This window comes from Cyprinodon tularosa, unplaced genomic scaffold, assembly GCF_016077235.1.
Source record: "Cyprinodon tularosa strain WSP-4 unplaced genomic scaffold, ASM1607723v1 ctg211, whole genome shotgun sequence".
In the NCBI taxonomy this organism is placed as follows: Eukaryota; Metazoa; Chordata; class Actinopteri; order Cyprinodontiformes; family Cyprinodontidae; genus Cyprinodon; species Cyprinodon tularosa.
The window spans coordinates 1128984-1156864 of NW_024038781.1; the positions used below are offsets into that span (position 1 = coordinate 1128984).

At 37.1% G+C, this 27881-nt stretch overlaps 1 protein-coding gene across 5 annotated transcripts in view; it reads left to right on the plus strand.

Annotated features, from left to right (window-relative positions):
* The window catches only part of dscamb (Down syndrome cell adhesion molecule b), a 185949-nt gene that overhangs the window by 104367 nt on the left and 53701 nt on the right, over positions 1-27881 (plus strand). For all 5 annotated transcript variants that reach the window (XM_038285537.1, XM_038285541.1, XM_038285538.1 and 2 more), the window contains exons 5-11: positions 1870-2148; positions 2228-2503; positions 5215-5511; positions 8741-9013; positions 12154-12432; positions 15013-15132; positions 17395-17574. In XM_038285537.1, coding sequence (XP_038141465.1) covers positions 1870-2148; positions 2228-2503; positions 5215-5511; positions 8741-9013; positions 12154-12432; positions 15013-15132; positions 17395-17574 — 1704 coding nt within the window. The remainder of the gene's footprint in view (positions 1-1869; positions 2149-2227; positions 2504-5214; positions 5512-8740; positions 9014-12153; positions 12433-15012; positions 15133-17394; positions 17575-27881) is intronic.

Sequence of the window (27881 nt, forward strand, 5' to 3'; positions counted from 1 at the left end):
CTGACTTCTACTCATTACATTTTCACACAAGTATCTGTGCTTTCTATTCCTTACATTTTTAAAACAAACGTTACTCGTCAGTCTTGGCTTTGGTTTTATGTTTATAAATATTTATTTCAGTCATGTGTGCCATCCAATGCAGATAATTGGCGCCATCCACATCTAGTGAAACCTAGTGTAATTGGATGAGTCATATAACGCAAACACTCATTGGTTAGCTATTCGTCAAATTTTTGCAGACGCCAAAGTAAATCATCAGAAGCAAGCAGGTGTTCTTCAAGCTGCAAACCTGAATTGTCTATGCCATGCTACAATGTCGGATTCAAAAAAAGATGTTGAAATGTCTGAAAGCTGGGACACAGGCGAGAGCGTATCGGGATGGAGACGGAGACCAGCAAGACCTCCCTCATCCTTGGCCCTATCTCAATGAATTTTTCAAAATAGTCGAAAAATTGAGCTTTCAATTCATATACCGTAGTTGCATCTGGTTGTTATCTTTTAAAGGTTACTTTATACTTTTGTACTTTAAGTAGTTTTTGAAGCACACACTTTTTCACTTTTACTTGAGTAAAGAGGTCAAGTTGACACTTCAACTTTTACCAGTGTTTTTAAACTGCAGTATCTATACTTCTACTTAAGTAACAAATGTGTGTAATTTTGACACCACTGTTTATATTAAATAGACCATCAGAAAAAATAGATTATGTATTTTTCATGAAATTCTAAAATGTGTGATATGTTCACCCCTTTTAGTTAAAAACTGATTAAACCAACTGTTTTGCATCAAGAAACTGATAGGTTTTAGCCCACTTGACATAATAAATCATGTACGTTTTGAGAGAAAAAAATAATCTGTGAACACTAATCTTAAAGTTTGACAATGTTCACTTTTTGGATAGACCTTCTTTGGCCCTCCTTTGTGTTAACTGCTCTTTATTCTGCTTTTTGTTTGCTAATATTTGCTGACTAGCCTCTGTGGCCTTTACAGAACGACTTCATTTATGCTAAGGATAAATTATATCTAGTTGGATAGAGTTATAGATGAAGCTACCCTGGTCAGCCCGACTGATCCGACATATAAACGGCAGATCAGTCTGGTACAGAGCTGAACAAAAGGCGGGACTAAAAAAGGAAAAGAAAATTTTAAAAAATTAGAAAACTACTGATGTGACGCAAAAACTGAAAGCGACGCACTCTGTTTTTTTTATTTTGTTATCAATGAAAGATGAAGAAACTCTCTAGTGAACAGTTTCTGTAGATTTTGCCTAAAAAGAATATAAGATGTGCTCTTCCTTACATTCTTAGTTTTTCTCGCGTTCTTGCTCTGTTGCGGTCTCCAGCTTGTTGTTATGCTAGCAGAAAAACTGCTGCATTATGGGTAATTCTGCCGCTGAGAGTCTCACATCGTAGAGTCCCGCCTCCTGCGCTATGATTGGTCCTGCCAGATCTGGCCAGAATAACGCTCTGTGTAATTCAATCTGGGTGGCCAGGCTGTAATGAAGCAACTTCTGGTGAAAATCAGTTTGAAATTATATCTTGGTATCAGAGTGACGTTAACTAAATACATCTGTCTGTGATACACTGTTCAGAGTGATACTTAAAAATAGTCAAAAGGTGTAGCATCTCCCTTCCACTTCACAAATATTTTAACAAATATTTTCCTATCAAACTATAAGTGATTCTTATAAAGGAGATTTAAAAAAATGTGAATGCTTTTGCTAGACACCAAAGATGATGTTGACTTTTTCAAATGAAATACTTGGTTTGCAGAACTAAATACTTACTCCAACTATTAGAAATATATCCTAATATCCGGCCTTACTATAGATGTTCAGCACCAATTAAACCCAAATTCTCTGTACTTTTCAGACCCCACCAATGCTGAGCCAGCCATTTTGGATGGCTTTGACCACAGAGAGGTAAAGATTAATCATCGAGTGGAGCTCCCCTGTAAAGCCTCAGGCTTCCCTACACCCAAATACCGCTGGCTGAAGGACAACAGCCCTCTGGAGCCAGACAGTCGCTTTCGCCAGACCATCTCAGGGTTGCTCATAGAGAATGCACAGCCTAGTGACTCTGGGACGTATGTATGTGAAGTATGGAACAGTTATGGCAACGCAGAGGTCATGGGACGCCTGTATGTTAAACGTAAGTAATTTCCTTAATGCTCCCCCCTAACACTATCTATAACTTCTCTAAGTCACAAATCCTGTTTCTGTGCCTTCAGAGCCTTTGAAAGCAATGGTCAGCCCTCGAAAGGTGAAAGGCAGTGTGGGTAGCAAGGTGTCTCTCTCTTGTAGCGTGAGTGGTTCCGACGAATATGAGCTGTCATGGTATCGCAACGGAGAGATCATCTACCCTGGAAACAATGTTCGCTTCACAGGGCTTAACCGGGAGAACCTAATCATTGAGGGAATGACAAAAAGTGATGGCGGAGCTTATCAGTGCTTTGCCAGGAAGGGCAAGATGTCTGCACAAGACTTTGTGCAGGTTATCCTCGAAGGTAAAATACCTCTGTAATATATATATATATAAGTAATAAAATGTGTGAAGCTGTGTTAGCAGCAGCTCTATGCATTATCAGTGTTGGATATTAACATGGAGTTTATGCAATAGTGACTCTAAACCAAGCAAGACTTCATACAGACGAGCACACAAAAGCACATTAACGCGCTCCCTTATGTCCAACCTTGGCAGTGTTGCTTAGGCAACTGTCTTCTGTGGTCGGGGAGGCGTAGGAAGAAGATATTGATAATCTATAATCACGTGGAACAAGCCTAGATTATCAGAGAGAAACTGCAGGCAGGCAGAGATATTTCAAAAGCCAACCACACTGCATGTCTGAGAGGAAAGCTTCTGGAACAGTACCCACGATAGAAAAAAGAACCGGGGAGTTTTAATTCAACAAAAGTTGTGCTTTTTTTTGTTCACTGAGGTGTTCAGACAGTGAGGAAGAGACAGTGTGTGCACTGACTACTAATCTTACAGTTAGAGCCACACTTATAAGATGTTTTAGGCCTTCTGACAGAGATATGCTCAAAGCTCCACATATACTCACTGTATGCTTCACATTAAAATCATATTAGTTTGGCAATTTAAATGATTCATTTCAGATGTTTTCTTCTATTTGAAATAAAATGATTATTTTAAAACTATATAAAAACTTTTTTTTTTTATCTTAATCCGATAACATTTCTTAGATGAGCTGAAAAAATAGACTTTGAATAGCAAAAACGCAAAGGTGCTCATACTTTTTAGTGGACTATACGTTCTCCTCCAGTCATAATTAGTAAATATTCTTCATATAAGATAAACTCCATGCTTTTTGTATCCATCGCTAAGCTGTTCCTTCTATGGATTTCGTTTAAAAATGTAGTGAATAGATTTGAGATAGGGTCTGTTCAGTGCACCACACTATAAAAAGAGATACCTTCTTATTTATGAGCTAAAAACATTTTTGTGTTGTCTAAACCTGAAAAACTAAGTATTAAATATATGGACAATGATTTAAGTTCATAAAACCAAAGTAGTTGAAATATATAACTTTATCAAGTGAGTTTCCAGTAATTGTACCTTTAAATTGTTGATTATATCAAAAGGTGAAAATTGAACCACTTCTATGCTTTTGTTGTGAAATGTGGAAAAAGTTGGAATTTGTAGCTTTTCAGTTAGATACTTGATGTTATTTAAATGTTTTATTTTAACAATATAAATTGATGCAAAATAGTATCTGCCAATCAAAATAACATGTTCTGTACAATGACAATAAAGCCTTACTCTTATCTGGGTTTAAGGTTGGCCTAAGGTTAAATTACCTGTAGTAAGGAGTGCCGGAGCATTTGCTTATTAGAGCGACTGTAAGGGTTGGAGGTTCAAACTCAGACTGTTTCCTGTCTCTAAATCAGAAACGGGTTCGATAAAAAATGAAAATGACAAATTTCCCTAAAAAGTTGCAATTAGCTCTAAATGAAATATGTGATTTTTTAGTACGAACTTTAAGACTTGTATTTTAATCATTATTTTTTATAAATCACTGCTACTTTCACATACGCTGGAAAAAAACTGCATTTCCACTTACAGTAACATCGATTTCAAAATTTGGTAAACTGATCAAGTTAAAGTCCTAAAACTTAAGAAAAAGCTGCCTACTCACATATTTCCCTTATTGTGGATAATATTTATCATGTTTAAATACGAAATTTTTTCTTTTACAAAGAAGACTTGGTCTTTTCCATGACAGCTGCAACTCCCCGTCCAATGTAAGAGTTTTGATTTTATAGCTGGAAATTCTTTTTTAAAAGGCAGCTTCTCAGTCCATGTTGATTTGGAGCACTTCTCTGGAAAGTGGCTCTGATGTTCCAGCAGGTTTCCGTTTTTAATGGCTTCAGGCTTGGTATGGACAGCGCTTAACGATCCAATCCTTTGCTAGGAAACAGACCAGTTAGAATAAGCTCTGCCAAGAAGAGTTATCAAATATCTAGCTGGAATTAAGCCAGGATCTCGAAAAGGGCTAACTTTTTTAGACAGAATTTGATGTTTAGCCAAATAATCACCGGGTTCAATAAACCCAAAACCTTTTTAAATATCTGTTTTTAAATCGAACGCACAATTCCAGTTTTTAGAGTTTATTGATGTCAGTCCTTCCTAAAGAAAATATAATAGTTTTAAGAGTCTATCCTTTTCTGAAAGAAAAAAATATTTAAATAAACTCTCGTGACTTAGCCTATTATAAACCTATTAATCATTTTAATTCACAAGAAAACATTTCATACCAATAGATGAGATTTTATTTTACATTTCCAAATTTTCTTTCATTTTCAAAAAAAATAAAAATAAAAGTAGTGATAGTTAGTAGTGATATTAAGTAAATTCATCTCTTTTTTTCAAAACGGAATTTGCTAAAAAAAATTATTTTTTAAAGTTCTTTTAAATAACTACCTTAAAACGAACTAAAGTTCAAAAGATTGGGTATTTTTTGTCTTTTTATTTTGTTAAAAAATCAAGAAATGTCTACATTTTACAAGCATTTTTGCATGCAGCTAACCGTTCTATAGCTACATGGTTGAAAAGTAAAGTAGGATTAAGATACAGTTCAACAACATCACAATCTTGTACCATCTGAGGTTAGGTTAAAAGAGATACCAAACAAACTGCTCTGACTGACTGATCTTGTGCTTCATTCCCCACTCTGCTCTGCCTCATCCCCCAACACAGACGGGACCCCAAAAATCTTGTCCTCTTTCAGTGAGAAGGTGGTGAACCCCAACGAGCCCCTGTTCCTGGTCTGCAACGTGAAGGGAACGCCGCCTCCCAGGTGCAGCTGGTCGCTGGACGACGACCCCGTCATCAAAGATGGCCACCACAACCTGGGCCATTATGAGACCCATGAAGGCCACGTAATCAGCCAGCTCAACGTGACCCACACCCAGGTGCAGGACGGCGGGTTGTATCGGTGCACGTGCAGCAACTCGGCCGGGGTCGTGTACCACCAGGCTCGAATAAACGTAAGAGGTGCTTGTCAAATCAGCTCCTCCAAGAACAACAATACACAAACTGTGCGTCTCGTTGTGTGTGCCTGCTGCGAAGTAATGAATGCTGTAGTTTGGGACTGAAATATGAGCTCCAGCTCATTGCTTTTAAGATTTTAATGTTATATTATTTCTACTGTGCATCTCTGAAGGTTTGTTTACATCTACATTTTACCCAGTCCTTTTATTCACTTTAGTAAATCTTATCATGTGGATATTTTCTTTAAGGCTACTCTTAATTGGCTGAGTTTGCCTCATTCTGTTTCTTTCAGCCTTGAATAATGTATAATATTATAGTCTATTTGAATCATCATACAGCAGCTGTATTCATAAGTTAAGGTAATCATCTGGAGTTTTTGCTCATAAAATCTATCTGAATGTGGGTTGTAAACAGCCAGAAGAGAAATATATTTCCTCTGTCTGAATACATTAATCCACAGTGGGGTTGTGAGTGCGACTGACTATTCATGTGTGTCTGCGTCTGCATGTATTTACTCAAGCAGCCAGCCCAGCTTTTCGCTAACAGATGTTAAAGAGATTACTCTGTTTACATTTTAATAGATACAGGATGAGACTCTGAATGCATCACATTTTATTAGAAGCCGGGCGTATTACAGTGGCGTTATTTAAATGTTACATTTCCTGCAGATAGTTAGCGCACTTTAATCTGCTTGTCATTTCACCTCCTTACACTTAGCTGCAATTAGAGCTTGTGTAACAGGAGTTACACAAGTAGTTAGTTTAACTGAAGCACTAAACAACATTTTAGTGACATAAAAACAGATTTTCCTGCCTACAGGTGAATTTATTTTATTTATTTGAATGTTTCTGATCATCAAACTAATATTAATATATTATCAACCTAATAAACCGTTTAGATATGTGTTTTAGTTCGGTCAGGATGGAGAGTTTTCTTCCATGAGAGCCAAAGTAAGACCATACCGGGTTTATTATGTTGTACGGTATGGGATTAGATAGAATTCCTGCTCCATAAATTACTGTAAGTCGTTCAGGTCATGATCCAGCTAATTAACCACAGACAGTATGTTGGACTGTTTTATTTTCTTAAATGCTGTGTTAGTTTTACACCAAATGTAACAGGATGCACATCCTTCAATATTTTTCACTTTTATCTCATCAGTCTGAAGAAGATTTCCCAAAAGTCTTGTGTGCTCTTTGGTTTGCTGTGGGCTTGGAGCTCTTCTGTGGGCTTGGAGCTCTTCTGTGGATGCCGTTTTCTTTCCAGTCTCTTTCTGTTAGTGAGACCTCCTGTGATTTAGATTTTATCGGTGACCTTGTGGAAGACCTCCGTCTTGGACTCAATTATGTAGTCTATCCACTCCTGGAAGGTTTAACATTGAACCATATTTTATCCGTTTAAGGAAAACTGCTCTCACCGTGATTCATGGGAGTCCCAGAGTTTTAGAAAGGTCTTTTGAACACATTCAAGACTGATATCAGTGATTTTTTAAATAATCTGAACTTGATTTTTTTTTAGTTACAGTCTTATTATCAACAAGTCTACCTGATATTTTCATCCAGGTTTCAGTTAATATTTTTTTTTTTCCATAGATTTTGAATAATACGAATCGCCAGAAATTGCTAATTTTTTTTAGATTCATTTGATTTCTTGGAATTTTGCTATTTCTCTGGCCCAATTTGTGGCACTGTAAGATTAAGTTATGGCATAGATGAAAGGGATAAAGATAAATCAGGAGATTCAGCTCGATCTGCTCCAATGTTGTCAAGAATTCAGTTCAACTTACAGGAATCTATTGAAATACTGCTTGACCATTAAGGATCAGTTAGGGACATGCTGAAAGCATCGGAAAGTCAGATACAGTTACATTGTAATGTACCTTCCATCAAGCTATAAAGACGTATTCACCCCTTGTTAGTAGCCATTCAAAATTTCCCCACTTCCCTTGATGGGCCCATGTCCTTGGCTAGTCCCCTACAAATTCTTTTTAAACATCTTAAACATTTTTCTGTCATGATTTGTGGACATTAAAATCTAAAGAGAAGCATCATCTCCTGGTCAGACCCTGTAATTCAGTGAAAGGGTGGAGTCAGAGTAAAAAACTGCACGCCCATGAGAAGGCCAGTGGCTGGAAGTTGGAGGGGATTTTTTTGCAATTCAGCTGGGAAGGGCCATTTTTAATAGCTGCTACTGTATTAGTTCAAAAAAGGATGTTCAGGATGTTAGTGCTGCTGTATTACTGGTTCTGGGCCTGGAGTATCAACACCATCAGTAGCTTGAAGACGTCTGTTTTTAAAAGAAGAAAAACGAGAGCAAGAAGCCACACCAGCAAGAAGCCTAAAAACTGTCACCACAACAGACTGATGCAGGAGCTGAGGTTGGAGGAGAAAAAAATGAACGATCTATGTGAAAATACCAACCCATATGTTTGTTTCAAATCCTCAGTTAAGATATGAAAAAAAGGAGGAATACCTCCAAAGCAGTTAAGATTCTGTTACATTAAACATGAATTTATAATTTGTTAACAAAAACTACAAAATGATGGTTTCAGGAGTTGAGGACAAAAATTTTAAACAGCTCCAAATTTTTTCACAAATTCCCAGTGAGACAATTCAAATCAAATTAATTTCCATCCTGTATATTTATTCAGCACCAATTCACAGCACATGCATCTGAAGGCACAATTCAATCAGATTATGCAGTTAGATTAGTTCTAATAATTACAAGAGTCAACTAAGAATAAAATAATTCTTCAAAAACATATTATCTTTTAAACTATTAATCCAAACATGCAGCAGTTTGTGGTGATTTGTATTATTCTTGGTCTGTGTTAATTACAAATATATAGGAGTACATAAAAGTTCTCAGAGTAATCAGGTTACGGTGTGGGTAGTGAATTAGAACCACAAAAATATGGATAATCAAGGTTAATTCATAAGCGTAACATTTATCATTAGAGGCCGGTGAACACTGATAATAAATTCAATTCTATAATAAAAAACAGAATTTTGTATTTTACTTGGATTATTTTTGTCTGATATTAGACTTTTTATGATTTGAGTAATATAGGAGTTACAAAAATATAAGTAGGGGAAATATGTTTCACAGCGTATTTATTTTATTAACTAAAATGAGAAAGAAGAGGCATCTGTTTAGCTAGTTAAATGTGATAATAATACTTGTTAAGGGTTTTTGAACCGAGAACCAATTCTCCATCTTTTCCCATTTGTAGGCCGTGCCACCATCCGCCCTATGAAAAACATCACAGCCATTGTAGGGCGGGATGCCTTTGTTCACTGCCGCGTGATTGGCTATCCTTACTACTCCATAAAGTGGTACAAAAACTCAGCCCTGCTCCCATTTAACCACCGACAACGAGCTTTTGAGAATAATGGTACTTTGAAGCTGAGCAACGTGCAGCAGTCAGATGCAGGAGAGTACAACTGCAAGGTGATGGTGCAGCCCAACAAGATGGAATCCCAGAGTGTCCACGTCCGGGTGAGAGGTGAGTGCATTGTACCGCAGGAGAAAATAATTATCAGTTATAAACTATACCTAAACTTTAGATATTTTTTTTTCTGTAAGGAGGACCAGTGCAATTTCCCTCATAAAATTCTTTAATCTACATTTTTTAATGCAGCTGCCATGTCTTAAATCGCCAGCCTGACCTTAAAAGCAAACCATCTATCCAAAGGCACATCAAATCTTATCATTCAAATAAATTTAACAAGTCATAAGTACATTTTAACCTGCATAGATTTATTTGTGCATGTCTTACAGGAGAATTTAGAGGTCTAATGCAATATTTTGGTAATGTTGCCAACAAGCTGAATATATCTTCCTTTTAACCACAGGGAAAGCATAACAAACCTTTTTTCAGCAAGCAGAACAGTGATGTCCAGCAACGACTGTAAAAGGGTATTCCTCTCCACCATTAAAGGCTCCATACAGCCAGTGAGAATGCTATTAATTACAACACTTTCTCTGACAGCTCGTCAAAAAAGACTTTAAACTGTAGAAGCACTGAACTTATATTAATTCCTCTTTGTGCATAAATCACTGCTGAACTTTGGAAGTTATTTGCTTTCGATCATAATAAAGTTAATTGAATATGAAAGAAAAAAAAAATCCTTTTCCAGTATCCTCTCCTGCATGGCTTCTTTTTTTTGTCCTAAAACAAGGAACCTGTAACGCCTACAACATCTAGCCGGTCCACTCAACCGAAGAGATAGCTAACCCCTTTTGCCTTTCCTACAACTTGAATATCCTGGTAAAGTAGGCGTGTTTCCGTTAAACTCACAAACCTTATAAAACAAAGATTTATGATGAGAATGTGTTATTTCTCGTTAGCCGTTTCTACTCTTAACGACAGCTTGATGTAAACAAATAGGATCAGTTTTGTAAATTGAAATCTATGGGAAAGATTCCCAGTGGAGGAAGTTCACTTCATTAGACGAGTCACCGTATCAATGCATAAAAAGTTGTATGATTCATTCATGATATTACCGGGCTGAGTGACTGATCTCCTCTGAGATCTTACAACTGAAATAGGTGATACTAAAATGGCTTCCCCATTATGCCTTCATTAAGGTGCCTTGTTGTCACTGTAAAACGCTTTCCCATGGAGCAATGAAAGCCGGGGCAAAAAGAGACTGATAGCATAGGCTGGAGCGATGATATAAAGCAAGCCCTCCCAGCGGTGCTGTAGCAAGCGAGTGCATTTGTTAATTTACTCCGCTCATGCTTAAAATGCGGAAGTGTTTTGGGGAATCCCTAGAGTCCATTATCTCCACTTTGTTTTGAATTAAATAAGCTGCTGGAGTGCTGCGTATTTCACTGCTGTTTGAACTCGCTTGGACACACTAGCTGATGACTTGTGTGATGGCTGGAGATTTCCCTGAGAATACAGAATAAGCTATTTGAATACATTATTATGATATAACTGGGATTCTGCAGCCAGACTCATTTTTCTGACCCACTCAGCAGTGGAGTCATTTTAGAAATCTCTCTGTACTTTGAAGCTCTTTTCTTTGCACTGGGATGTTTTACAGTTATATTAAACTTACTTTATTATAAAGGAAATAAAAAGAATATAGTCTATATTTAATCATTCTTTACATATTTCAAGGTCAGTGGAAGGCCATGCTCTTTGTGAAATTTAACTAAAGTTAACGCAGTTCCAGGTTTCTTAATAAAAAGACCGTGATGAAGCTGATTTCAGACAATCTGCTTTATTGTTGTTGAATTTTTTTGTCCAGGCTTGAAGCATTTACTTGTAAATAAAAAAACAAAACAAACATTTTTAATTCTGATATTACTATTATTATCCAAATTACGCAGACATGTTTTGCTCTCCAGAGAATTCTAATTGATAAAGTCCTATCTGATTAGATCATATAATCTACAGAATCTCACAAAGGAGAAGAGTATTTTAAATCACAGACTCTCCAGAGCTTGAAGGGGGGTGGGAAAATTGTTTAGGCGTTTTGACATTAAGATGGAGGATTTTGTTTTTGCGTAAAATTTATCTCCGACCCGAAAAAGTTGACATCCTTGTTTTTGCAGCCTGCATTCTCCAGAACTTTCTTCTCACACCATGTGACAATCAGACAGTACCTGATGAACAAGCAAGAGCAATGAGGGGTTTAAGGAATGTTGCAGGAAACTTGGCTTCTGGAGACCTTGCAACTGAGGGATGTGTTTTTTGCTTACTTTAACCCTTTAAAGCCAAGTGTATCATATTTGATACATGAGTTTTTGAGACTTCTGCATCAACAGTGTGATGTTTTTGTTGTTGAAGCACTGACTTAAATATTCAGACACGTGTAATGCACAGAAAATAAAAAACAGATTATAACGCAATTGTGTAATGTATCACATTTGATGAAAAAAAATTCTAATTTAACTAATAAATTTTGCAGAAAGTTCCATGACATTTTAATTTTGAGACAATTGAATGTTCTGTCACTTTTTTCTTGGTTCAGACTTTAAAGGGTTTAATGACCCCAATGTGATGCTCTGTGCACCTATTTAATGACCTGACAGTTTTTTGTTTGGACTTGTTAAATATTACTGTTCACATTTCATGTTTTTTATAATGACTTCAATCTTAAAGTAATCCTGTGTTTCTGGACTCTCACTATGAATAAAGCTTATTGTGTTGATCACCAATTAAACTTCAATGCTTCTATTTTTTAGTGATACATTACATTGGTGCATTTCTTTAAGCTATTGGTGAACAAATAGATTATTACATCTCATCCAAAGAGAATTTATGTAGGTTGACAAAGCAAATTAATGCTTTGTCGAGATTATTTTGGAAAACTTCCAGTAGGGAACTGGAAAACCGGATGTTGTGTTACTGTCCTGTTTCTTCCTAGCCCAAACTGAAGTGGATACCCTTCTGAAATTAGAAGCTCATCCTAAATTAGGAATAGCATTGCGTAACTATGCGCTTTTACGTGTCTGATGTAAATCATTTTACTGTTTAAAACGGAAAGCTGTGACACGCATGTTGTGTCCGTTGTCTTTACAGTGCCAAAATGACCTGATCTCTAATGGCCAAAATATTAAAGACCTGTGCTTTAAAATCTGTGAACACCTAAAAATGTAATTTGGTGTTTTTTATTCTCCTCTTGTCTGCAGTCCCTCCGTACATCCAGCCCTTTGAGTTTCAGCGTTTCACTATCGGTCAGCGTGTGTTCATACCTTGCGTGGTCATGTCGGGCGACCGGCCTTTGGACATCACCTGGCAGAAGGATGGACGGCCTATTCCCATCAGCTTGGGCGTGACAGTCGACAATATCGACTTTACCAGCTCGCTGCGGATAAACAACCTGACACCTGACCACAACGGCAACTACACCTGCATCGCCCGCAACGAGGCCGCTGTTGTGGAGCACCAGAGTCAGCTCATTGTTCGAGGTCTGGTGGCAAACTAACTTTAAACTCACTGCAGGCTTTTAATAGAGATTCATCTAAGTTTTATAGCTCATTTATGATATACAATGTTTCTCAAGATTTAAAATGCTATTTTAAGTTGTAAACAATTGAAAACAAAATGTTATTTGCATAAAACATTTGGTATTGCAGGCCAATAACGACCTCAGCAACTCCCCATTACTAAGGGGTGGATCAGTTTTTTCAGTTAAATTTGCATATTTTCTAAGCCATAACAAGGCTTTGTTTGGGCTACTCTATAAAGCTTAGAACTCAACGCTAATCCGGATATTTTTAATTGAAACAGCTTCCTGGATGGGAAGTGAAGATCTTCACACTTGGAAAACAAATTCCAGTGGTTTGTTTTTTAAATTTTTTAAACTCTTTTGGAACGACTATGATCTGGATGACTGAGAATCTTCACCAGCATTTTGCATAAAAATTATGATTAATATTTCACAGATCCGTCTTTAGCTTTTAATTTTAGTTATTAGAATGGGTTATCAACCAGTTATTAAAAAACAGACTGTTTGATTACAGATAACTTAGATTCCAAGAAGCTGTAAACATTTTTAAATCCAGCAGTATTCCTAAAAAAGGGACGACTCCTCTAAAACAGCAAAATATTGGAATTCTATCAGATCTATGCAAGAAAAAATAACATTCAACAGCTTATATCTCTGTGCATTCCTTTGTTTTTATTGATAATAGGGGTGAAACAATGAATCGGAATAATGCAGATGAATCGATTATTGAAATAATTGTCAATTAATTCAGTAATCAGTTAATCATTAACCAGAGTGTAGATACTCTAAAACATGCCTTTAGCTGACAGAACAACCCACTTAGAGCAATAATTTTACCAAACTTGTAAAAAAATAAAATAAAATATATATGTATATGTATATATATATATATATATATATATATATATATATATATATATATATATATATATATATATATATATACACTATATTGCCAAAAGTATTTGCTCACCCATCCAAATTATTGGAATCAGGTGTTCCAATCACTTCCATGGCCACAGGTGTATAAATTCAAGCACCTAGGCATGCAGACTGTTTTTACAAACATTTGTGAAAGAATGGGTCGCTCTCAGGAGCTCAGTGAATTCCAGCGTGGAACTGTGATAGGATGCCACCTGTGCAACAAATCCAGTCGTGAAATTTCCTCGCTCCTAAATATTCCACAGTCAACTGTCAGCTGTATTATAAGAAAATGGAAGTGTTTGGGAACGACAGCAACTCAGCCACGAAGTGGTAGGCCACGTAAACTGACGGAGCGGGGTCAGCGGATGCTGACGCGCATAGTGCGAAGAGGTCGCCAACTTTCTGCAGAGTCAATCACTACAGACCTCCAAACTTCATGTGGCCTTCAGATTAGCTCAAGAACAGTGCGCAGAGAGCTTCATGGAATGGGTTTCCATGGTCGAGCAGCTGCATCCAAGCCATACATCACCAAGTGCAATGCAAAGCGTCGGATGCGGTGGTGTAAAGCACGCCGCCACTGGACTCTAGAGCAGTGGAGACGCGTTCTCTGGAGTGACGAATCGCGCTTCTCCATCTGGCAATCTGATGGACGGGTCTGGGTTTGGCGGTTGCCAGGAGAACGGTACTTGTCTGACTGCATTGTGCCAAGTGTAAAGTTTGGTGGAGGGGGGATTATGGTGTGGGGTTGTTTTTCAGGAGCTGGGCTTGGCCCCTTAGTTCCAGTGAAAGGAACTCTGAATGCTTCAGCATACCAAGACATTTTGGACAATTCCATGCTCCCAACTTTGTGGGAACAGTTTGGAGCTGGCCCCTTCCTCTTCCAACATGACTGTGCACCAGTGCACAAAGCAAGGTCCATAAAGACATGGATGACAGAGTCTGGTGTGGATGAACTTGACTGGCCTGCACAGAGTCCTGACCTCAACCCGATAGAACACCTTTGGGATGAATTAGAGCGGAGACTGAGAGCCAGGCCTTCTCGTCCAACATCAGTGTGCAACCTCACAAATGCGCTTCTGGAAGAATGGTCAAAAATTCCCATAAACACACTCCTAAACCTTGTGGACAGCCTTCCCAGAAGAGTTGAAGCTGTTCTAGCTGCAAAGGGTGGACCGATGTCATATTGAACCCTATGGATTAGGAACGGGATGTCACTTAAGCTCATATGTGAGTCAAGGCAGGTGAGCAAATACTTTTGGCAATATAGTGTGTATATATATATATATATATATATATTGCCTTTGAGATAAAAAAAAAAACTTTTAATCTGTCAATATGTTTCATCCAAAACTCTTCAAGTGGAAAAGATTTTGTTTGACCTGGTTTAATGAAAAAAAGGAACCTTTTGCTTTCTGATTTGTAATCGATGCATCATAAAAATAATCAACAGACAGCAAAATAACCATTTGTTTCAGCCCTAACTGATAATAATCCCAACTAAACGTCACTTTAAAAAAAAAAATCCTGAAAAAAACTATTGCATTATTCAAAGTCATCAAATGCATTCTGCATAACAATAAACTTGTTATTCTTTTGTCTTTGTGTCTGGGCATAGTTCCTCCTCAGTTTGTGGTTCAGCCTGAGGATCAAGATGGGATCTATGGGAAAACTGTGACCCTTAACTGCTCCGCTGAAGGCTATCCACCACCCACTATTGTTTGGGAGCACTCCAAAGGTACATTAAGCACAGATGATTTGAGGGTTTGCAGAGTCTCCACCTTAATCATTAGAAAATTAAGGTGAGGCACTGGCTGACTGAAGTAGATGAATTAGGGAACAGCAGGGCAGCAGGTGTATTCAGCCACTTGGGCAGTGCAGATGAAGAGAGGGCCCAGATGCTTGCTTCATCATCCATAAAACCTGGATGAAAGAGAGGAGTGTGTTTATATAAGTGTGTGTGCATGCCAGCAACCCTCAATGGTCAAAGAAATAAAAGACTCAGTTGTGTTTTTCTGTCTTTGATGGACTCTGTGGATCAGTGGATGTATGAGAGACAGGCTTCAGGCCTGATTAACTCTGGATCTGATCACTCTGGATAACGCTAAATAGACATTCATTTGTGGCATTTAAATAAGCTTCACAGATCAGCAAGGAAAAAATTGTAAACCACTGTGCAGGTTTCACTTTGTGCTATAAGTTTTTTTCTTTTTTATCAAAAATAATCTAGATCTATGTGCATGTATATCGTTACCTTAGAATAGATGGGAAATCTCTTTATTGTCCCACAATGGGGAAATTGTGATTAGATCATAATTGCTTATTATTAGAATTGGTCATTATAATTCTTTGTAAACATTATTTTCATCACAAACACTCCCAATTACTGCCTGAGGGGTAGCATCAAGAAATAACTTTATTGAATTTGTTAGATACAAATTATGTTAATCGTTCTAAACATTGATAAAATCATCTCCCGTTTGAAAAAACAAAAACAAAACGATAAGAGAAATAAATTCATTGGCATCTATCAATGTAGAAATGTTTAAAAAGTAATCTATACTGACTTTGGGATTTCAAGAAACCACAAGAGAGTTATATGAATAAAGATGGTTCATTCCTAGTACTTCCTTTCAAGGATCATCCATAAGAAAAAATATATTTTAAGACATTTTGTGTCCCATTTCATCTGGTTTAAAACTAAGACAGCATTTCAGAAGATAGAACATCCCTTTGATTGCCAAACTGGGTGGCAATGTTCCTGTACGGGTTTGCATTTTTTAAAAGTCTGATAGTGTCACTTATGACGCAATTAATTCTGGTTTTTACAAGAAAATTATGCTACACTTCATTCGGGTTAAGACAGAGATCCAGAGAAAACCAGAAATGTCCCCTATTACAAGCTGATGTTAAACCAATGTCTAGGATTGATCTAGTCAACAGCTGGTATTAAATCCAACCTAAAAATGCAACCTTAAACAAAATGTCTGTGCACAAAAACACACTGGGAAATGAGAAAAAACGTCTACAACCATTAAAGAGGAAGAACAGAAGTCTGGTTGTAGAGTTAGTTGTTTTTTGTGATAGGTGGGTGTGTTAGTGTAGGAGGTATTTTTTTATTGCAAACCGCTAAAAAAGGATAAAAAAGCCTCAATCTAGGCACATGACATTAGGTCTTGGATAGATGGACTGTGAGTATAGGCCATAATTGAACAAACTACTTACAGTATATACCGTAGTAAGTAGGTAAGTAAGTAAGTAAACTTTATTTGTATAGCACTTTTCACAGACAAAGTCACAAAGTGATTCACATGATAACATATAAACAACACAAATAGAATAGAATAGAATAGAATACAATACAATACAATACAATATATTGCATTGTAATATAATATAAAAAAAATGCTGTTTAATGTTAAAAGTTGCTTGTTTTTACTCATTCTGTGCTGCTGCACAATAGGATTCATTTCAGAGGGGTAAATTAACCCATTCATGTTCAGTTTTTAATAAATTTAACAAAATCTACATCTATTTTAAATTATTCGAAAATCATAGATGTAAAATATGTAATCAGAGAATAACAGAGTAAAGATACAGAGAAAAAAGCATTGTTCTGATTTAAAGGGAATATACAGTTAGAATTTCACTGACTAGACTCAAGGCTGTCTAACCTACTCTGTGATCTCGTTCAGGATGTTTTCAGCCTGTACCAATCATGTTTAACATGAGCATTATGTCTATGCTGATTGCATCACTCCAGCAGCTCAGACCTTGGTTTGTGTCTGCTCAGCAGCTGGTGATTTAAGGATTTAGGCCTTCTGTTAAGAAACATGTTTACAGTCCTCTTTAAATCTGACGGACTTTGTTATCAAATCCGTTAAAGCAGCGGCACGGTCACACACATAAGCACACACAGATGTGTTTCGAGTCCTGTATGAAATACACAAATCTGTTTTTTCCCAGACACATGTTTTTCTGCCTAATCTTCTTGCATCAGGTGCCGGAGTCCCCCAGTTTCAGCCCATCCTGCTGAACAGCGGCTCTCGAATCCAGCTGCTGAGCAACGGTTCGCTGCTTATCAAACACGTGCTGGAGGATGACAGCGGCTTCTACCTGTGTAAGGTCAGCAACGACGTTGGAGCTGATGTCAGCAAGTCCATGTACCTCACTGTCAAAAGTAAGAACTGGTCTTTATCAGTGATCTGTTGCTCCATAAGGCAAATAATCACTTTGCATTTCAAAGTCTGGCTTTTTCTCTTTGTTTGTGTTTGCATGAAACCTGCTACAAGCATCTAACTTCAGGTTGCAAAATTAGATCAATGAATGATGTAGTGTTACTACTGTACATCATGTTACCTTTTTATTGTCATATACTTTCAAAAATGATCCCAAAGGCATCTTATGTTCTTAACGGCACCTCAACCTTTATTACAGATAGAATATGTATGTTCTTTAAGATTAGGGTTGATCCAAGATCAGTACTTAAATAAGCACTTGAACAGATGTTAAGATAAACTAGTAATATATGAATGCATAAATAATCACTAACAGTAAAATCTGCTTACCAATGATTTAAATAAACAAGTAAAAACACAAGAGAGCAGTTTTATTGACAAAGAACAACGATAATCAATCCACTTTCTAAAAGTGGTTAGGTGATAATGAGAAATCGTTCAAAGTGGGGCAGAGAAGCAGGACAAAATCTTGAAGTAGATGTTAACAACAATAGAGAAACTATAATCCATCTTAATCTGACATCACGGCCAGGCTCTGACATGGTATTATTGGGGGGGGGGGGGGGGGCTTTCTCTGGTTCTGTACTACTGTAACCCCTCTCCCCAGTTGTGGGAGAGTGGTTGTCATGAGGGGGTAATCAACCAACGATTGGTGGATTTAGAACGACGTCAAGCATTCAACATAAAATCACATTTATCAGATTATTCTAAATGCAACAACTATTTCATGTCTGGGGATGTTTTCACTTTCAAGGTTTCAACATTTAAAAAGTCGATTGGATAAAAGCCAGACTCACATTTCAGGTGTTAGCACAGGGATTAACATTTAGCAGCTAATCATTGACTAAGTCAAAGACTGCCTGATTCCTAATCTTCCTAATAGAATCATTTATTTAGGAGGAACTTGAACAAATGTTGACAGACATTGATGATTTTTGTTTTTCTCGTTTTTAGAAAAACAACTACCAAAATCATTTCACTAAAAATGTTTTTTGTTTAATTTTGTAAGCTTGTTGACATTTTAAAGGGATTTAAAAAGTAAGAAATTTGATTTAAGTCAAACACAAAGCACTAACAGGGTTGTGATAACATATAGGGATTTCAAACAACCTTTTTATGGTCATCACTTTTAAACATATTCATTGAAAAAAAATTTTGACTGAAGTACTTTACAGCAAAAGCAGCACTAGTTCCTGTACACTGCAAAAATGCCATTCTACATAAGAATTGAGGAGGTAAGAGAGACACTGCCAATGGAACAAGAAAATTTACATTTAAAATAAGAAAAAAATCAATTGCATTGTCTAATTTCAAGTGCATATTATCTAATAATCTTATTTTGAGAGTAAAAATACTAACTCCATTGGTCAGTTATCTTGTTTATCCACTCAAATAAAGGGTAAATACACTGAATTTTAGATTTTTTTTACTTATTTCTAGATCGTTCTTTTGCAGTGTAGTAGAGTTCCAGACTTTACTGAGTATCGGCATGTGCCCCCCAGGGCCCCCCTGCAGTGCTAGAAGTGGCTCCTCATTTTCATGGTGCTTAGATGTGAGTGGAGCTTATTTTCACTTTGCTACAGTCATCAAACTGGAGTAGGAGCCTCCCTGCTGATGGGCAGCCCTGTCTCTGTTTCATCCTGCTCTCTGTCTCCTTCTCCTCTCACCCCTCTGATATATGGAAACGTGTACGTTTTACAAATCAGCACCACAATAGAAGAGATTTTATCTATTTAAAAAAAAAAACAGTCTGACCCTGATGCGCAGCCAGTCTGAGTGAAAATATGTGGGGATTGTTCCTCCTGGGTTTTAATATCAGTAATATCTGTTGACATGTCGTAGATGCCTATGTGTCACTGTGATTAGGTCTTCCAGTGTTCAAAGCTTGGAAGCTGTCAGCACTGCAGTAGCCGGCACAGAGACAAACATACTGTGTTTTTATAGGTCAGTTTTCTGACTGTGGCATCCAGTTGCTATGCAGAAAGCTGACCTATGGCTGGACTGTAACCGTATTTATCTAGTTTCATTCAAAGTGAGGGAAAACATTTTGCTTGAAGCTACTGTAGGCTTCATCATAAGAATCTGCAGCTAAAAATTCAGAGTTTTATCCAGAATACTATCCTGCATTTGACACTGTAAAAGCATCTGTAATGGTCACATTACTCATCATATCCGCACACACTTTGTTTTAATGATCTGTGGAGGATGATTGTAGTAGAAAAGCACATAGTTTTTTTAGAGGCTGGTATCATTTGCCTCCTGCTGGTGGACGCACATGCAGTTTACACACATGTGGTGAGGAGCGATGTGAGTCACGTGACGGTATATTTCTCTCACTCTGCTCCATTGCTTAGAGACAGAATCTCTCCTAAAAAAAATACATTTTTTTCTCTGCATTTATGCATTTATTGATTCCGAGGATCTAAACAGCAAGAACAGGGCTATACGTTTTTTTTAAAACTTTTGTTTATATTACTGTAAAACGCTCTGTCAATGTTTAAGCAGATATCTAAATTTAAATGTCTTACATTATATATACATATAAATTTTATATATATATATATATATATATATATATATAAATTATTATAATTTTTTTCTCCAGGTTTTTATAGTCATTACACCGTCACAGGTACGGAGCAACGAAATTAACTCTCTGCATTTAACCCATCACCTTGGGGAGCCGTGGGCTCCCCAAGGGTTCTGATTAAATGAGCTAATAATCATTTAAGGATTTGGCAGCAACAGAAACTGTCCATAAAAGAATAGGCTTCCATCCCTAGATGGCTATAGGAAAAGCCTTAACAAAAAAGAAGACCGTGATATCTTTTCAAAAGTAACTTTTATTGTCTGAATGCAGTATTTAATGTAGCTGTACTATAAACATCACTCATCTTTGTGATGAAAATTGGTGATTAATAACATTTAGCTTATTCTTAAGCTAAAATTCTTTGGTCCTATTGTAACTTATGCTAAAGAGCAACAAAACCTTTAAATGTACATTTATTATAGCTCCTGCCTCATCTTCTATATTGTTTTTGGCTTTATCTAGTGGATATAGACAGCTTTATGGCTTTTCTATAGTAACATTAAACTTGAGAATGTTTGTTTAGAATGTTTATGGTTCCTTCTAAAGGAGATTAAAAGGAATGTGGATATCCATTAACTGTTATTACATGGATTCATAAATTTAATCAAATTCAACATATTGCCCTTACTCAGTGGTTAAGTATGGACATAATGCTGCCCCAATCATAAATTCCAGATAAGGTTTACTACTAATTTTTCTTTTAACAATTGTTGTGTTTCACAGATGCAAAGCCAAAGCTGCCCCATAATCAAACATGTCATCAAGTTTCATCAACTGTTTGCAATGTTTCAAATTACATTCATTGTATTTAAACCTGAATAATATTTTTCTTGCAACATTAAAATGTATTTTATGATTTAGTCAGGCTTGGGTGCATCCCTGTTTTCTTGTTGGCATGGCATAAAAACTATATGTGCTATTCCAAACCCTGCCGCCATTGGCTGCTGTAGTCATTACATGCTGGCTCAGCCACACTCTTTTCACTCATCAGCAGATCACATTTCACATTTCAATTCCCAAAATGTACTTATGTATTCAAGATGCTTTCAATAAAAGAGTACTTACTCGCATGAGTGGTTTGAAAAGTGGAGACCATTACTGTATTCCTGTTCACCAACACTATTATATCTGCAGCTCAGTGTTTGTCTATTTGCATGTTTAACTAAATATTACTTGTCATTTGTAAGCATGCATACTAAGGGTATATTTTATTACGCTGGTGTTGGTGTATCCATGCGTGCTGGAATCCTTACATTGTGCCAGCATGCAGCGTGTGCAGTTGTGAATGCCTGCGTGAGACGATTGAACTCTTGAGTGCATTTCTGCCTCATTTAAATCAGTCAATACCTCAATTAGAAGCTGCCATGAGGCTCAAGGGAGGAACGGGCTGCATGTTTCTCTGCTTTATTTGCACTCTCAGTCTTTCTCTGTTTATAAATGAACAGCTGGTAGAGAAAGACGCACAGGTGAAAAATAAAACCATATTTGCTTTATCTGAAATAAAAAAAGAACATTTAGAGTTGTGTTTGATTGTGAGGTTGATATCCATAAATTTTTTTTACATTGGTTCACCTAGCTGGCAATATTTTAAATTTTGATGTGCTTCAAAGTATTTTAACATTAGTTTGCTTATAGTTCTATTTGTATGTAATATGTATGTGGCATTTGTTTAGGAGATTAATAAGATTTTTTCAGTCACTGACAACAATCTAAATCCTCAAAATATGTTTGGCTAATATTGAGCCGAAATCTGCTTAAGATTAATTAAATTGATATAAAATAAAAAACAACTCATAGCTTTATTTCTTTTCTGAAGAGGACCTAAAGGTTAATCAATTACAATCTTTCCTCTGCTGCCAATGTTTTTTAAGTGGGAGAAATTACCTGTAGTGCTAGGCTAATGCTAACAAATTCATGCACAAATTTTCCATGACCCTGAGCGCGTTCAATTTATATTTTGACTAATGTAATTTAGAGGTGCTCTAGTTAACCATGATCAAAAAGTTCTTCAGCTTCATTAAATGTTTTGAAAGTCACAGAATTTACTGCCCAGTGCTTAACTCTTTTTAGGGTACTCAGTGACATACTTTAAAATCAAAATTTCAAGACAAGTGGGTTATTAGAGGACAGGACAAGACTATTACTTTTGTAAGATTCAATAAATATGTATATTTTGATGGCAGAAAGTACATTCAATGCAATTACAAGAAATGGCCACTTGCCCTGATATATTAAGAAAAATAACAAAAGTGCTTCTGAGAGAAATTCATGAAAAACACTCACTTTTTTGTTACAGAATAACATTTGAGCATTAATGCTGATACAGGCACTTACATTTTGTACTTTTTTGACTTAGCTTATCCAGCGTACGGAGGCCTTAGGCCTGGACGAGGACGACCCGGGTTCAAATCCGACCTGTGGTCCTTTGCCGTTTGTCTCTCCCCCTCTCTCATCCCCCCTTTCCTCTCAGCTAACTGTACAAAAAACGAGCCCCTAGTGCCATAAAAAACTCAAAAACAAACAAAAAACTTTTCAATTAGCTTTGTTTTTCTGAACTTGTTTAGTTTTTTTTTCTTTGCTTAAAGGTATTGTGGAGGATTTCCTAAATTTTTTTAAAAGACCCGCCCTGTCCACTTAAAAAATATTGCACATGCACAACCCTATACCCATTCCCGAGAGGAAACGCTTATTAAATGTGTGCGAGAGCATGCACAATCAAATTTCTCTTTGTGCATGCTCTGTTTAAAAGTTGCCTTCACATAGCTCATACAAGCTTACTGTGTCCGAATGTCCTCCCTAACTGTGACAGCATTCCGAGATACAGTATATCTGCCTCTTCTGAGGCCTTTATTTTCTTCTCATACACTTCATAGACACTTTTTCCTTCGCAACCCTGGACAGAAAAAGATTGCTAACCGGATAGCACGGCCTCACGTAAACATATCACCAGAATGATTGACCACTTATTTAGATGATGCAAATAAAAGATTGTCCTTCGTACCTTTAATTTACAGTAGATAATATATCACTGAAGGGCTCATTTAGTTGCTCAAATGCTAAAATAGCATGTACAGCCATGTAGCAGTATCTTTGCTAAATGGCTGGATATACACCTTGAGCTAATAGACTGTATTTGTTAGAAGTATGCAAGTGATCAAAAACGGTAATGTGTCCTTAAGCTGTTTTCCGTGCACATAAGGCCAATATAATAGCAGGACAGAGAAAGAGCTGCAGCAGCCAAAACAGCGTCTCTTTCATTGCAAACCCCACCTTAAAGGGTAGAAACATTTACATTATATATAAAAGTTTGAGCAACAAAACAATGTAAAGGATCCAGCATATACTTTTTAAGCCATAAACATCAAAAATAACCCACCCCCCATCTCTGATCCCTCCATACCTCTCTGCACTATGCTCTCGTTCTCTTTACTTTCCTTATTTTTAGCCCCTCAGCTTTCGCTCTCTCCCTCGTCTTCCCTCTCACACTTCTTCCTTTTCCCATTCGTTTTTTATTACCTGACCTCTGTAATATTGCTGCATATTAAAAAGTATACATCAACGGAGCAATTGCAGGCTATCAAAAATAATATGTTTAGCCTGGGGCAAAGCGAGTGCTGCCTGGTAGATGCAGGGATATTAGATGAGAGATGAGAAAGCCTCACCTTAACGTGAGGCACTGAAAAACAACCAAGATCAGTAAAGATCAGAGAACGTTATATATGTTTTATTCACCCATGCAAAAACACTCACAGACAAGGTCACAGAGAGACTGAAATGTATTTTAGTGCACAGTTAGATTAATGTACTCACTTTGTACACATGTAGGCATTTAACCAATTCATTTTTTTTTTTCTGGAGGTTCTTTTTAAAGTTAAATAAACAAACATGATCCTCGCTGATGTTAACTTAATCTGCCACGGTCTGATATCTGGATGGGGAAATAAGTTCCCATTAAGGAGCAATAACATTTAGAGAAGGGGCAGAGGAAACTACAGTTATAGGACTCACTTAAAATTCATAGTTGCTATGCAAAATAAATCAGCAGCTTCTTTGGCGGGGGCAGTGAGTAAGGCAATGATGGTGTGGGGATCGAGGGAGAGGGCGGGGCTGGATATGAATAAGAAATGAGGTTTAAACATAGGCACTCTCAAGCCTGGCACACACAAAACCAAGTTGACATGCTAGAACCTCATATACACATATAAACACATGAAAGGGTCACAACTCTTTGATTTTATTTTCTGCTTTTCCAGCATGGAAAGGTACCGTGTGAATACAAAGACAAACATGTTCGGCAGATCTTTGTGGTTGTTTGTGTGGGTGGTTATTGTGCGTAGGACGTGTGCTAGTTTGTTTACAGAATGTGCTTTCCAAACTCTTGATCCTAGTTTAGCTTACAAAGAACAGACCAACTGTCACATTTCACTTATATTGATAACTTTTCTATGTGAATCCATCCATCCATCCATCCATCCATTCATTCATTCATCCATCCATCCATCCATCCATCCATTCACCATCCATCCAATCATCCATCCAATCATCCATCCATCCATCCATCTATCCATTCACCATCCATCCAATCATCCATCCATCCATCCATCCATCCATCCATTCCCCATCCATCCAATCATCCATCCATCCATCCATCCATCCATCCATTCCCCATCCATCCAATCATCCATCCATCCATCCATCCATCCATCCATCCATCCATCCATCCATCCATCCATCCATCCATCCATCCATCCATCCATCCATCCATCCATCATCCACTCTGAAAAAGTACCAATAATCAAATATTGTATCCAGATACAATATAAATTTGAAGGCTGCCAAAAAGAGAATGCCCATTAATCTATATCGCTAAAAAAGCTGTGACCAAGAAGTAATAATTTATGTTTTTAGCTAAATTTGAAAAAAAAAAAACACTGTAGATATAGTTATAATAACCACAAGATGTCTAATGTGTTTTATTAGAACTACCAAACCTCAGGCCAACATTATACAATTTTGGTCAGAAAAAATAACCAGACAGCCCCTTTATGTAACCACGGACTAAAATGACAAACCTTAGAAAATGTGTTTAAAATCTTTTTTAAATAAGTTTACTTTACCATCAATTAAATATTACAAAAGATTAATATGTCTTAAAACGGGCTGCTAATATATCCCACAAGGAAATTTTAACATTTGTATAACTATATGACTCTACTGACACTTCACTACAGTTGGTGAGGTCAAAATAAATCTGATCCATGACATCCCCATACAGCACTTTGTCTCCATCTGTGTATGCATGACTGAACTGCTTTTTTGATGTTTTTTTATTACTTGCATATATCCTTTTTTACTACTGCATACAGATGCACAGCAGACCTTTGTTTGTCATTGTGCATTCCTGAATGAGAGTGTATCTGTGTTTCTCCATGTGTGCATGTCTTTGTTTGGGCTGGTTAGAGACAATAGCACGGCCAGCGGACTAGTCTGCTGTTTACGAATAATCAAAGTGGTTTCTCTCATCATTAAATCATGGCTGTCCTGGTGGGAGCCTAAGGAGGGAGATAGAGGGAGTGAGTGAGGGATCATAGTTAACGCTGCAGGGGTACATGCTCTCTCCCTCTCCTCCATCGTGTACTGAGGGTGAGATGTGTCATGAGCACAAGTCTTTTCTGCTCTCTTTGCTCGCCCACTTAGCTCCCCCAGACATAGCCGCTCTCACGCACACACTTCCTTGTGTATATGCACACACAGTGAAACACTCCTGCTCACTGATATGTTATTCAGGATTGTACAGACATTCGCTCACTGACTCAGACACACAAACTGCATCTTTTCTAGGAAGCAAAGGCCTCTAACCAGTGCTGCACAAGGATCTGCCACATGTAGCTGCCATTACCGTTCTGTTAAAACAAACGTTGTTTTCTACAGCATCCTAACTCAACAGCTATACCACAAACACAAACATCATAAACATGATTGCATTATATAAATATAATCAGGCAATCATTGAAAGAACACATCAAGGTAAAGGGGGATCCTTGCTGCATTTTTGTTCCTTATGTTAAACGAGAAACTGAGACAACCTGCAACTTTACATACATTTATGCTCTACAATCTATAAACTTATTACACTTAAAGTTATTGTGGAAGACAAAGACACTTTGCAAAGACACTTTAAAAAAAATGCACATGCACAACCCTGTACCAGCTCCCGAGAGGGAACGTCTATTAAACATATGAAAGAGCATGCACAAGCCCATTTCTCCTTGTGCAACTCTGTTTAAAAGTTTATGTTTGCATTGCTCTTACAAGCTTACTTTCTAAAAGAAGATTTGCAATTTTTTCACTATGTCAGGCTCACCACCGGTAAGTGAAAATTGGAACGAGCCCTTAGAATGGCCTTAAAAAAAACATATCACCAGATGGATTGACAATAAGGAGGACCACTTATTTTGATCACAGTAGATGGAACCAGTAGTTGTGTCACAACAACCAAGGTAGTTTCTAATAACCTGACATAGAGATCAACATTTTTACTCACAAACACAAATGAGAAATCCATAAGCATGATGGATACTCATCATGGCTGGTGGATATTCAGATGAATTGAAAATACATGATTTCATTGAGATCCACCTGTTTTGCAAATGCATCAGATGTTTGTTATGAAACATTAACAACCAAGGACATTATGTAGACAAAGGGAAACATCAGGCAGGTCAAGGATACAGTTGTGGGGAAGTTTTAAGCACGGTTCTAGCTTTAATGACTGATCAGAGAGATCACTGAAATGGAGCTCAGCCACAAAGACTGTCGAAAACTTTGGAGGAACTTCAGAGATCTGGAACTCAGGTTGTAAAACCTGTTGATTGGAGATCTATGTATTAAAGTGTAGGTTGAGGTCCCATATGGTTATTATGGTCATTCTGTCCTCAAAGCCAAGAGGCACAGCATTTGTGGGAAGAAAGATTCCGGTCGCCTGAAAACACAATCAGAGATGAGAGCTTTCAGAGAAACGACATTTATCATAGATAAGTCAGAATAATCATAGATCACTTCTCACAACCAAACTTTTGGGACAATTATGCAGCTTTGTGGGGCTATATGAACTGGAGACTGCAAACCACGCAGAATAGAACTATTTTTGAGTACACTTGTAAAGTTGTAATTATTTTCTCTTCTTCACATATTACACAATCTTGCACTTAAATACTGTGTGGATTCTGATTAAGCATACATTAAACCTTCTCTCAGAGCTGAACTTAGACCTTCTGATTACAGCTCTATTTTGTATATTTCTTATCTGCAATTACCTATATATGCTACAATAACCCTGAAAATGCTATTGAAAACGTAAAACATGATGTTGGCAGCAACATGCTCTGGGGATAATTTCTTTCAGCAGCGACAAGCTGATTGCGTGAGCTGGTTTAGTAAAGTGAAACTCTGGAAGAAAACCTGCTGAAGACTACAAGAGACTGGGGCAGAGGTTCATTTTCTATCAGCAAAACCACCTGAAATATACAGTAAGCTGGAAAGATGTAGATCAAAACATCCTTTAAGTCCAGATTTCAATTAAAACATTTTGAATTCTTATTAAAAAATACTTTTCATGTTACTTTGAGCTTCTTGGCAAAAAAATTACCATAAATATAG